The 12,640-nt window shown below is 37.5% G+C and overlaps 2 protein-coding genes across 4 annotated transcripts in view; one reads left to right on the top strand and one right to left on the bottom strand.

Moving 5' to 3' along the window:
* LOC143890249 (uncharacterized) overlaps positions 1–12,640 on the bottom strand; it is an 85,725-nt gene that overhangs the window by 11,508 nt on the left and 61,577 nt on the right. The window lies entirely within an intron of this gene.
* On the top strand, positions 42–12,018 carry LOC143890248 (ribose-phosphate pyrophosphokinase 4-like). Of its 2 annotated transcripts, none has more exons than XM_077394850.1 (7): positions 42–337; positions 3,361–3,676; positions 9,822–9,917; positions 10,290–10,358; positions 10,444–10,572; positions 11,478–11,577; positions 11,726–12,018. In XM_077394850.1, exons 1-7 carry the CDS (start codon positions 225–227, stop codon positions 11,785–11,787), a joined length of 885 nt encoding a protein of 294 aa, XP_077250965.1. In that variant the 5' UTR covers positions 42–224; the 3' UTR covers positions 11,788–12,018. The 2 variants fall into 2 exon arrangements, with proteins under 2 accessions (XP_077250965.1, XP_077250964.1); XM_077394849.1 differs by having other exon boundaries at positions 44–337; positions 11,654–12,018.

Raw genomic sequence — 12,640 nt, 5'->3', positions numbered from 1 at the left:
CATCCGTTGTTCGCTTTAAAAGTGGTACTTTAGGTCTCTCACCGTATGACAAATTGTAGTTCAAGTCAGCTCCAACAAATCCATAGCCGGAGCCAGGTGCCTGACCCACGCCCGGACCCAAGCCGGGATCCGACCCACACTCCCAAGCGTGCGAAGAACGCGAAAAGTAATGATCTATGTAGAAATCGGATCTAAATTTTGTTTTCGGGAACACCTGAGTAGCGATGGAGACAGGGAAGAAGCAGATACTCCTGTTCTACTGTGTAGAGTCCGAAGATCTTGCTCGAAGAGTCGCTTCTGAATCCGAGCTCATTCAGCTTCGGTCCATAAATTGGAGGTTGGGTTCTCTTTTTAGGGTTTTTTTTTTCTTTTCTAAAGGTGGTTTTGATGTTGGCAATCACATATAAATTGGTTCTCATTTGGTTCTTCTTCTTTCTTCTCCTACTTCTTTTGCAGTTTCTATTTCTGGGTTTTGTTTCCCACACTTTTTTCTTTCTCCTGTTGATTGTTTTGCCGTTTATTTTAAAAATTGTTTTTTTTTTATGGAGCTTTCATGGGTAATCTCTTATGAATTAGTTGTTACTCTCTCGGAGTTTTTTTTCCCTAAATAGCTAGCGGGTGTTCGTTTTTTTGCTCTTTGATTTTCAACATTTCGTCTGAAAATTGGGTTATTAATGGAGGTTTCTTGTATGTCGAACGTGGATTACTTTATTGTTGTTATTGCTTCTTTTTTTTCATAAAACAGAGATGGGTTCTTTTTCAGGTCTTAGTTTTCTGCATTCTATTTCAAATATCAGTTTTTTCTTACGAAGTTTTATGATCATCTTACATGGTTCTCTTTTGTTTTTGTATTTAGTTATTTTTTCTTTGTCATCTCGCCTTCTTGTTTTTTTTTTTCTTTCTTTTGGTTACTAGCTTATGGTCTTTTTCCTTTTTTCATCAAGATTTAATTTTCACGGACAAACCTACTTGTGTGTCTGAATTGCTTTATTAGTAATCCTTCTCCCATTGTCGAAAGAATAAAATTGATCTATTAATCCATGGAGACTTGCTCCTTATAATGATGAGATTTGGGACTGGTGTAAAGATAAAATCATTTCCTTCTAGCACGTTCAGCTCAGCACCAATGATATGGCATACAGACTTTGCGAAAAGTGGTGTAAATAGATAAGATATTGTCATTGGCCAACCTCTGCTGAATGATTTTCTGCACTTTTTTTTTTTTTTTTTGAACAGGTTCTGCACATTTATCTTTAATAGAATTGTTATTTATTTAAAAAAAAAAAAGGGAGTGCGTGAGTGAGCGCGTGTGTGGTGATGGTGGTTTTTTTTTCAATTTTAGTTTTGGGGGGGGGCGCAATATAGAGGGTTTGGGAAGCAGGTGGTGCCATTGATTGGCTGTTAGAAGGGTGTCCCAGAGTTCAGTAAATACATTTGGTTCAGAGTTGGCAAGGGGATTGTGTTTGCTTTTTGGGGTGGTGTTTTGGTGTTAAGTATCACTAAGAAATAACCGTAGCTCCCCACCACCGATCCCCATTAGAATGTCATATGTGGATTCAACTGAGAAATACCCTTGCGTTCTCACTTAAACACAAACTATTAGCAATATTCCTAGGGATTTAGTCATTCTCTAATCTACCCTAGAGGACAACTATGCCCCATGTAGTCACGTGTGGGATTTTCTAGTTCTTCCTAGAGTGGTTGCTTTTAGTTTGATCACAATGTCGGACAAAATTCTAAATAATGACCACCTTCAGATTTGGGTTTCCATTTCCTAATATATGTTTTATTTGTTGGGTCAGTGGCAGAAATGGCTATGATCATCGCCTTTTACAATTTGCTTTTGCAGGGAGGAGGGAGGGCAGGAGGGGGGGCGGGGGGGCGGGGCGGGGGTTCCAGGTTTTTTCTTGTTACCCCTTAGGCATGGAAGGGATGCTGACTAAGTGGATTATTCATTTCATGGAACTGAGTTCTTTTGGCCCTCTTCATTTAAGGGACTATTTTCTATGCTGGTTTTGTCTTTGTTGGTTAGTGTTCAAAGGAAGAAGCAAGAAAGCGCTATAAGAAAAAAGAAACGAAGAAGAAGAAGCAAGAAAGCCTCCTGAGGTCTTTGCATCAATATTCAAATTTCAAAGATTGGATTAGAAGATTTGCTAATTTTTGGGCGTTGCCCATGATGAATCCTGCCTCAAAATACTCAACGTGATTGGAAATTAGTTTTAGATAGCAAGGAGAGAGCTTTTCACTTTGTAGATAGATGGATTAAGCCTCTTGCAGGTGATCATAATCTAAATGCCAGTGATCTTCACTTTTGTAACCTAGGCTCGTCTTGAGGTTTTTTTTTTTTTTTTTGGCGGGGGGGAGGGGGGGGGGGGGGGCAAATTAGGGTTACTAGCGCGGAGGGGTAAGAGTATCTTGTGTGGGACCTTAGGTTAAGGTCCTTTTGGATTGTCTTCAAATTTTCGTAGAACTTTGCAATGAACCTCTAAGGCTCTAATTGTGGAAGAGTACTCCCTTAATGTCACTTGATAGTGTCCAAAGGTTTTTTTCTATGGACATTAGCAGATTTTTTGGATGAGATCCATGTTATTGTCCTCCCATGACGTTTGTTTCTGCCATGTCCGGAGGAAAGCCTGTGAGTTTGCTTACAGCTTGGCAACAGACGGTGTAAGTTGATTTTCTCCAACAACTTGGGATTTGGTGTTGCTTTTGTAACTTATCTCTTGAGGATTTCATGCATATTTAACTGTCTTAGACCATTTCTTTTGATAAAGAAACTCCTTTGTCAATATGGGGACTATTATAAAAGAAATCTCTTTAAAAATACAGAATGAAAATGTATAAATGATTCAAAAGTAGTAGAAGGGATGAATATATCATTTCCCTCTAACAAAAGGGCGGATCATTCCTTTCCTACATTGGTTAATGCAGTGAGTATATCTGGGAAACTACTGAAACATCAATCAAATCTGCATTATGTAGAACATTTTGAAGAGAAGACCTTGCCTCACCAATCCTTAAAAAAATAGTACACTGATGAGATGGCCATTTAGAAAAAAAAAAGAGATGGCAATATTATGGAATATTTTTTTGCTAGGTGCATGTGATCATAAATTAGTGCATGTTTTATAAAAAGGAACATATCATGGGTCTTGGTATTGAAGTCCATGCATATGTTGTTGGTTTCATTACATAGTATACATTATGCATATATCTAGCATCTTGTGGCTTTTATTGCACTTCAAAGTAGTTCCATTTTATTACAGTGCAATAGGATCTTGATTTGCTTAATGGATCAGTTTTATTTTCTGCTTATTTTCATTATGGATGGAGAAGTGATGCATTTTATGTTCATTTCAGGAGCTTTGATGATGGATTCCCTAACCTTTTCATTAACAATGCAAAGGATATCAGAGGCCAGCACGTTGCCTTTCTAGCTTCTTTCAGCTCCCCTGGTGTCATTTTTGAGCAGCTATCTGTCATATTTGCTTTGCCGCGACTCTTTGTTGCCTCCTTTGCTTTGGTTTTACCATTCTTTCCAACTGGTTCTTTTGAACGCATGGAAGAGGAGGGGGATGTAGCAACTGCATTTACCATGGCTCGGATATTGTCAAACATACCCATATCTAGGGGTGGTCCAACTAGTTTAGTCATCTATGATATACATGCTTTGCAGGTTACTTTTGCTTTCTATTGAAACTGGGAGTTACATTAAATTTTATATATATCTTTCAGTGTAGATGTGTTTCTTTTGGTATCTTCTGCTGTATTTCCTTAAATATTCTCTTCTCTTTATATGTTATAAGTTTATGAATTTTAAGAAAGTACAAATGATTGGAAATATGCATTTTTTATCCTTAGAGTTCCATATGATATCTCTGAGAAGAATCCCCTGATTGTGGTTAGTTCCTTAAATATTCTCTTCTCTTTATATGTTATAAGTTTATGAATTTTAAGAAAGTACAAATGATTGGAAATATGCATTTTTTATCCGTAGAGTTCTATATGATATCTCTGAGAAGAATCCCCTGATTGTGGTTAGTTCAGTTGTACGTATATTTGTTTTCTAATTTCATCCCCCAGCCACTATCTCACTTTGTAAATGGGCCTGAAATCCAGCCTCAATAGTACATTAGTTTGTCCATTACTGCATTTACCATGGCTCGGATATTGTCAAAAATACCCATATCTAGGGGTGGTCCAACCAGTTTAGTCATCTTTGATATACACGCTTTGCAGGTTACTTTTGCTTTCTATTGAAACTGGGAGTTACATTAACTTTTATATATATCTTTCGGTGTAGATGTGTTTCTTTTGGTACCTTCTGCTGTATTTCGTTAAATATTCTCTTCTCTTTATATGTTATAAGTTTATGAATTTTAAGAAAGTACAAATGATTGGAAATATGCATTTTTTATCCTTAGAGTTCTATATGATATCTCTGAGAAGAATCCCCTGATTGTGGTTAGTTCAGTTGTACATATATTTGTTTTCTAATTCCATCCCCCAGCCACTATCTTACTTTGTAAATGGGGCTGAAATCCAGCCTCAATAGTACATTAGTCTGTCCATTACTGCATTTACCATGGCTCGGATATTGTCAAACATAACCATATCTAGGGGTGGTCCAACTAGTTTAGTCATCTATGATATAGACGCTTTGCAGGTTAGTTTTGCACTTTTGCTTTCTATTGAAACTGTGAGTTACATTAACTTTTATATATATCTTTCGGTGTAGGTGTGTTTCTTTTGGTACCTTCTGCTGTATTTCCTTAAATACTCTCTTCTCTTTACCTGTTATAAGTTTATGAATTTTAAGAAAGTACAAATGATTGGATATATGCATTTTTTATCCTTAGAGTTCTATATGATATCTCTGAGAAGAATCCCCTGATTGTGGTTAGTTCAGTTGTACATATATTTGTTTTCTAATTCCATCCCCCAGCCACTATCTTTCTTTGTAAATGTGGCTGAAATCCAGCCTCAATAGTACATTAGTTTGTCCATTTTTGTTTTGTTCCCTTGCTCTTTAGTCTGTTGTAAATGAAATCATTTGAACTTTATTATAGGGGATTGGTCAGTGAAGCTGTGTTTAGCAGCAAGCCTAAATGGAGAAGAGAAGGAAGAAAGAGGAGAATCTAAGGGGCTTTTTGGATATGCAGATTTTAGAATCTTGGATTTCCTCAAAATCTTCAATGGGAGACGAGAGAAGGAGACCGTCCTTCGTTTTTTGATTTCTCGCCCTTCTTTCCGTTGAGCAAGAGAGTAGGATATCGTCTTCTTTCCAGGTTTTAGAAATCTCTTGATGGGGGAGAGATTTCTAAAACCTGGATTTCTTACTTAAAATCTAGGATAATGGATTGTAAGATCTAGAATTTTACACCGTTTTCAAACTAAAACCAGGATTATAAAATCCACGTATCCAAACAACCCCTAAGTGAAGTAGAAAAGGGAAGGAGAGAATGAGAAGCAAGAGAAAAGAATGCTCATACATGAGTGAGAATTTTAAGGAAAGACATGCACAACGAAAGAAAACATGGTAGACCTCTCTCCTCACTGCAGCTCTTGAAATCTCCACTGACTTAAGTGTGAATATCCTGCAAAATCACAGGACACTTCTATACATAGGTTCACGTCCAGATAGTTTGGGATCCTTAAGCCAATTGGACAGGTACACATTCATTATGGAGGTAACCGCCATTGTTTGAAGATACTCTGAGTCAATCATTGACTTACCCAAGTCAACTCAACTTTCGAGTCAATAAAAAGCTCATCATGTGAATCATTGACTCCCCCGGTCGACTCAGTTTTGCCTGGGAGAAGTTCTTCTCTGATTGTGATTTTTAAAACGAGGGGCTGGAATTGACTAAGCCGTGTTAGCTTGGTGGTACCTGCCCTCTGCATACTACGCTTGAGATGAGGTGGACCCTGATTGAACTCCACCCGGCGATTCATCTCAACAATCTCGTGCCTATAGAACTAAGCTTACCTCCTCTCTTACCTTGAATGTCTTCCTATCTCTACTAAGCCGATTGAATCAACTGCATCAACCACTAGACAAGTGGGTAGTGGTTTACACATTTTTCTCTCCCACTCACTATATATATCAAATGGCTAACTCCCAAATAAAAATTGAATCCAACTAACTTGGTTGCAAATTCACATGTGAGATCAAAGAACTTTCTGCCGGCCACATGGCCATTTCAAGGTGTGTATATGACAAAAAACCAACGTTTACCAGGAATATTCACCCATGAAACACTTCTACTCAACCCTTGCTGTATTCTGAAGAGCTTACATGGTTCCACAATATTCACACTCTCCGTGCTTTATGGTTTATGCGTCTCAGTCTCTTACATTATACGACACAAGTGTTATGGTCTGACTGTCTTAATGTTCTTTGCATCGAATACTCCTCATCGATGTATGCACCCTCATCTATCAGCAATTAATATTTTAGAAAACTTACCTCAAATAAAGTGAAGTGAAAGAAGACATACTGTTTTTTTTCTGAAGAGGTGATGCAGTTGGTGACATACTGACATGTGGGGCGGCTTCTTCACATGAGAAAATTTCTAGTACTTCTATTTTGGGTATTTTATTTTGAATTCTTAGACGTTTGATGGCCTTGGAAAGTTCCCAAAAGACACGCTAATTACACGGGTTTTGAAATTTTACTAGATTTAAGAGAAGTTAAGGCCATTAGGAAGTTCTTTTTTTGGTTATATAAATTTTGGAGTTTTAAAATTTGACTGGTGGTTTGCCATTCAAAAAAAACAAAAAAACAAAACAAAACAAAAATTTATATGACAAAGTTATTGAGGAAAGTTTTCCTGGATAACTAGGTGAGGTTCTTATATATTGGACTATCGGGTTTAGAGACTTGGAGATTTTTTCGTTGATGAAGAATTTGCTTTGTAATAGAGTTAACAACATTCATTCTCCCTTGTTTTTCTTTTCTTTTTCTTCTACTTTGGGGGTTTGGGATGAGTGTCTACTCTTTGAAGCCTTTTTCTATAGATTGTTTCCAACCCTCATTGATCTTTCCAACCGTCAAAAGATTAGCGCACACCGCACGGTCTCTTTGCAGCTTTGATTTGCATAATAAGGGTATATGGTTAGATCCTCATTGCTAGGAAAGGTAGGAGATATCCCTATTTTGCCTTTTTTAATCAGGTCATGTTCTCGTGTTTATTTATTTTTCCTTTGATAAAATTAAGATAGTGATTAATTCATATAAAAATTAATACTAATGTAGAACCTGCCCCGAGTGTGACTGGAAGGAGCATATCAGAACACCATGAGTTTGATGTGGCCTAGCAAGACATTTCACACAGCTCCTCTTACACATTCTTACATTAATGGGAATGTTGGAAATCTGCCAGCCATGGATGAGGCATTGCTTGGTCAAGGCATATAATTTTGTCATTTTCTGACATAGATTTTTGGAATTTCATACTCTGGCTCAGCCCAATTATAGGGAACATAAACCAATTGCAGTATCATGTAATTGACATCAACTGTTGTCATACGTTACGGTTGTAAAAGGTTTTCGTTGTCTACTTAAAACTAAAAGGTCTTCTCTCTTTTTGTCTATGGTAGAGTAGTTTAACATGCTCCAACATTTCATTGATTCTTGATACAAGCAGCATGCGCTTCGATACAATTGGTTTTATAATGTTTGACCAACTTCACCTGAGGAGTTGATTGTTCGCACTCAAACCAGTCATCTTTGGGACATAATCACAGGGCTTGTACCATCAATGTACCCCGTAGTCTCTTTCTTCCTAGGAAGGACTCAATCGCACAAGACCAATCCAATTAATAAGCTTCATTATGTTTTTGGATAACAATCAAGTTGTTTTGGCTGATTCCAATGATTCCACAGCTTGCTGAGTTATAGTACAATTAAACGCTAAGGGGCCATTTGGATACGCGGATTTTAGAAATCAGGTTTTTAGTTTGAAATCAGTGTAAAAGAGGGTTCTTGATCAGGCTGCTGTGTGCTGTCCTGGCTGCGTTTCTTGGATTTTAAGCAAGAAAATCAGGTTTTAAAAATCTCTCCTGCAACCTGAGATTTCTAAAACCAGGAAAATGGGAGGATCTTCTACTCTCTTGCTGATGGAAAGAAGGGAGAGAAGTCAAAAATGAGTCAATAATGACGGTTGTTCCGCTTCTTCTCTTGTCTCTAACCCTCTTTTCTAACCCTCTTTTACACTATTTTCAAACTAAAAACCTGGTTTCTAAAATCCGTGTATCCAAACGGCCCCTAACTTTTTTCTAGCTTTTCCTTTTTTGAACCATACTATTTTTTACACAAGATAGAGAAACTTATCCACAAATGAAAAAACAAGATAATTATGATAGTGCGATAGACAAAACATGTCTACCAGCTCCATCTTTAACCGTAAAATGAATGTACCGCCAAAAGAGAATGAAAAGAATGTAGGGTTGGTTTGACTTGGATTAAAGAAAGCAAATGTAATAAAAAGTTACTTTTGTTGAAAATAAAGAAAATAATAAAAATGGAACTATACATATGTTGAAGAAAGAAAAACAGAAATGGACCTGATAAATAATGAGACAACCTAGTAAAATTTATCAGTGCATCCTTTCCTTCTCTTTGTTCACATCTTACAATAAGATAGATGGTAGGTTATTAAAAGAGGTGAAAATGAAAACAAAATCAGAATTGAACTGAAAAGAAATTGTGAGATCATGAACTACATGAACTCTTTACTAGACATTATCCACTTAAAGAAATTGTGAGATCGTGAACTACATTAACTCTTTGCTAGACATTATCCATGTATTTCGACAATGAGTGAGGAGACTGAATACTCCGCTCTGCTAACTTGATTTCTACATTTTTATTTCCCAATCAATAAGTTTTCTTAAGGAAAGGAAAGAACAAGGCAAGAATGATCAAATGGGAGGAATTATACAAGGAATTTGTATCCATTAGTATAATCTAGTTACACTTGTTTTGGATCCTAGTATGCTTAACGCATTATCTAGATGCAGTAGAGGGTAGAAGAGAAATGAAGATGAGGAAATAGTTTTTCCTGAAGGCCCATTGTATTTTTTTTTTCTTTCCTTTTTTTTGAAGAGAAGAAACACGTTATATTTGCAATTGATAAAATTAGTTGTACTACAAGTTTATGTATATGGGAGGTCCCATCTCCATATCTGCATTCAATCTAAACACTTTCCAAGTTCTGATCACCTTTTGAAAATGATATCTCCCATTCGTAATGGTCAGACTCAGAGAAGATGCAGTGTGTCTAGAATTAGTTAAAGGGAGAAGGTTCACAGACATAAGATTTTCTCAAAGTTTCTTGGGTAAGGCAGTCGATCCTTTGGATCTCATTCTGGAGTCTAGACTATGTAGAATTTTCTGACCTTGTTATCCATGTCCAGAGCCATCTTGGTTTGGCCTGAGGCAGTCACCTTGTGTCATCCATGCCTAGTCAATTAACTAGTTTGGATCATTGTAGCCCATCAGGAAAATGGGCGAGGCATGCATGTTGTTGTTAGTCCTATTGCATGATTTCAATGTGACCTATGTGGGTAGCTGAGCACAATAAATTTTTCTGGTGGGCTTATCGAGCAGACATTTTATCTCTATCTCTGTTGCTTCTTCAAACTTCAAAGGCAACTTGTCGCTGTCCCTCACCTGTATTGTGTATGTGCTCTAAATTTTCAACCAAATGACTCAGAGTATTGAATCTGTGTGCATTCTTCTTTTTATTGATTATTTATTTCCCTGACCATGGATTATTTTCTCCCGTTCTCTAAATTACCCAGCTTGATTTACACAGGAAAGATTTTATTTTGGGGATCATGTTTTGCCTTGCTTTGAAACTGCCATCCCTATGTTGATACAACGTCTACACCAGCTTCCTGATGCTGACAATGTGAGTGTAGATTTTACTGGGTTATCATCATTTCTGTTAGCGCTGTGTCGATTTTTGAGAAATGTGACCCATTAATGATTCCGTTATTTTCTTATCACCAAATTGGTTTTTGTTAAGAGGAAAACACTTTGAAAAAGGTAGTTCATTTTTAAAATAAAGAATAAAATGAAAATGACCGCTGATTTGGCCATTTTTACATTGTTTTTGGCAGTGTGGGGGATTCGAGCTCTCTACTTTGTTTCCTCACGCACGTGTCATGATGGAAGATCCCTTTTTTAGAAAACATATTTATGTTTTGGTAGCATTTTAACTGCCGGTCTTTTAGAATCATTATTTCGTCTAAGTGATCTTTATTTGAACTCCCTTTTCCAGATAAGCATCACATTTCCTGATGATGGGGCATGGAAGCGATTTAACAAGCTGTTGCAGCATTTTCCCATGGTTAGATGTCATGTTTGAGTATATTCAGTTTACTATCATTACCCAACACTCTTTTACAGGCTGACCCTTCAGGGTTGGATGGCAGATTGTTTGCACGAAGGTTCGTGAAGGAGATAAGAGGTTTGTACGGCTTAAGGAGGGCAATCCTGTGGGTCGCCATATTGTTATTGTTGATGATTTGGTGCAGTCTGGAGCAACACTTATAGAGTGCCAGGTATGGGCCACTTCTTTCTCTATTGCTGTATCTCTATTGAGTCTCAACTTAGCGGTTGCTTTGTAATTCCAACTATTAATTGTATGAGGAAGATGTGGCCTTGCTCTGCTCTTAACTAGCGAAGATTTTAGATGCCTAAAGTAACTGATTGTAAACCTGAAGCCTAGTCCTATGACTGACATGTAAACATTGATTAGCATGGAGGGGATAATAGAGTGAGAAGATAACTTAGAATAGGTTAAGACAGTATTTCAAAACGGGGATGCAGGCTAATATGCAGCCAAAGCAAATCCTAGTTGACTTGGCACGGTGTGGCCAAGAACTAGATTGGTGCAGCCGAGTATTCATTTGGCGCCATCACAACTTGGGAGGGCAACCCGCAGACTCAAGCAAGAATTCATCCAAGGTAAATGGGAATTGACTCGGGTGAGTCGGCGATTGGCTTGGTGAGTTTGGAACAGTTGATTAATGTTTTAGACTTTAATGTCGTGTTGATTGGGATAAAGGAGTATTTTAATTATGGAAAGGGAAACGATATGGTTGTGGAACAACCCTGGTGAGACTATCAAGGAAGTAAAAGAAACAAAACAGGATATTGGAGATCAAACTATTAATTCATTTCCACCGAACATTGGCCAACCTATCTTTAGAAAAATGAGTAAATTAATTTGTCAATTTGATTGTCCAGGGGTCTATCAGTTTTTGTTAAATCTGGGATTTTCATAAACCCGTTATTGGATCTTGCCAAAAGTGATTTTCATGGCTGGGTACTGAGTACAACTCCATGCATAAACCCATTACTGGGTACTGCCTAGCCACAACTTCAGGCATAAATAAAACTCAATGATGCTTAAAATTTTCAATGTGGCGTTGATGCTAATGATAGGACTTATTATTATTCTCAGAAAGTTTTGGCTGCTCAAGGGGCGTCAAAGGTCAGTGCTTTTGTCACTCATGGCGTGTTTCCTAAGCAGTCGTGGGAGCGATTTACACACAAAAATACTGGTAAATACTCATTACTGTTCATCAATGCTCTGTAGTTTTTATTGTGGTTCTAATATATATTTAATGGTGCTTTCAGAGGGTTCAGATAAGCCTTTTGCACACTTTTGGATCACAGATTCTTGCCCTCTTACTGTGAACGCTGTCGCAGGTAAGGCTCCTTTTGAAGTACTGAGTCTTGCAGGATCCATTGCAGATGCCCTTCAAATCTGAAATTACTGTGAGATGACATGTGTGCACGCATGCGCATGTTTTTTCCTTTTTGAAATTGTACTGTGAGATGTTGTGTTACAATGGGAATAGTAGCAGACTAGCAGGCATTCAGAAACAATGATCCTTGGTAGAAATGTAGTTAAAGAGTTAAAATCCTTTATGATTCTAATCTTATGTATCTAATCAAAAGTTCATGTTCCTAGAAGTGAAAATGATTTAGCGGATCGTAAATCAGTGGCTTTGAGGGACTGTTTTTTACTATTGGGTTACTCTCCCCATTGATGTGAATCTGTAATTTCTTATTTATTCATTGAATATAGTGATCTTTTCTTAAAAAAAGGGGGAATGATATTTCCCCCCCTCTGACGGATAAAATCCTCCCTTTTAATGTTATCCATCAATTTTTAAAGGGAAAGAAAAACATTAAATGGGGTGAATTTATCCTCAAGCAGTGAACCATTCTCACAGAAACTGTTAGAGCGAGGGGGTGGGGGATATCATTTCCCAAAAAAAATGTATCTGAGCGAAAGTTTTAGTGCAAAGCTTTGATTGTTAAGTCATACCTTCATCCAGTTCTCCCCTCATCATCTCACAGGGTGCATCTAGCTTCCTTCATTGTGGTTCAATCAAATTGAATGCATTACATAGATGCCGTGACTTAACAGCATGTTTACAAAGCCTCAAGTAATAGGACACTGCCAGTGTACGAAAGAGCACCATGTGACCCCCTTTTCTACACGCTTAAGTGTCCTCGGCATATGCCCTGCATTAGTACTCTTTATAATTGGAGGATTGCTAGCTAGAGATGTACAATACCCAGCTCCACCCAGTTCTGCATTCTGAAACTTCTACA

The sequence above is a fragment of the Tasmannia lanceolata genome, unplaced genomic scaffold (genome assembly GCF_043159265.1).
Source record: "Tasmannia lanceolata isolate RefF3 unplaced genomic scaffold, GAP_Taslan_0.1 ptg000013l, whole genome shotgun sequence".
NCBI classification, from domain to species: Eukaryota; Viridiplantae; Streptophyta; class Magnoliopsida; order Canellales; family Winteraceae; genus Tasmannia; species Tasmannia lanceolata.
The sequence above is the reverse complement of the archived record's forward strand: the minus strand, read 5'-3'. Positions and strand labels throughout refer to the sequence as shown.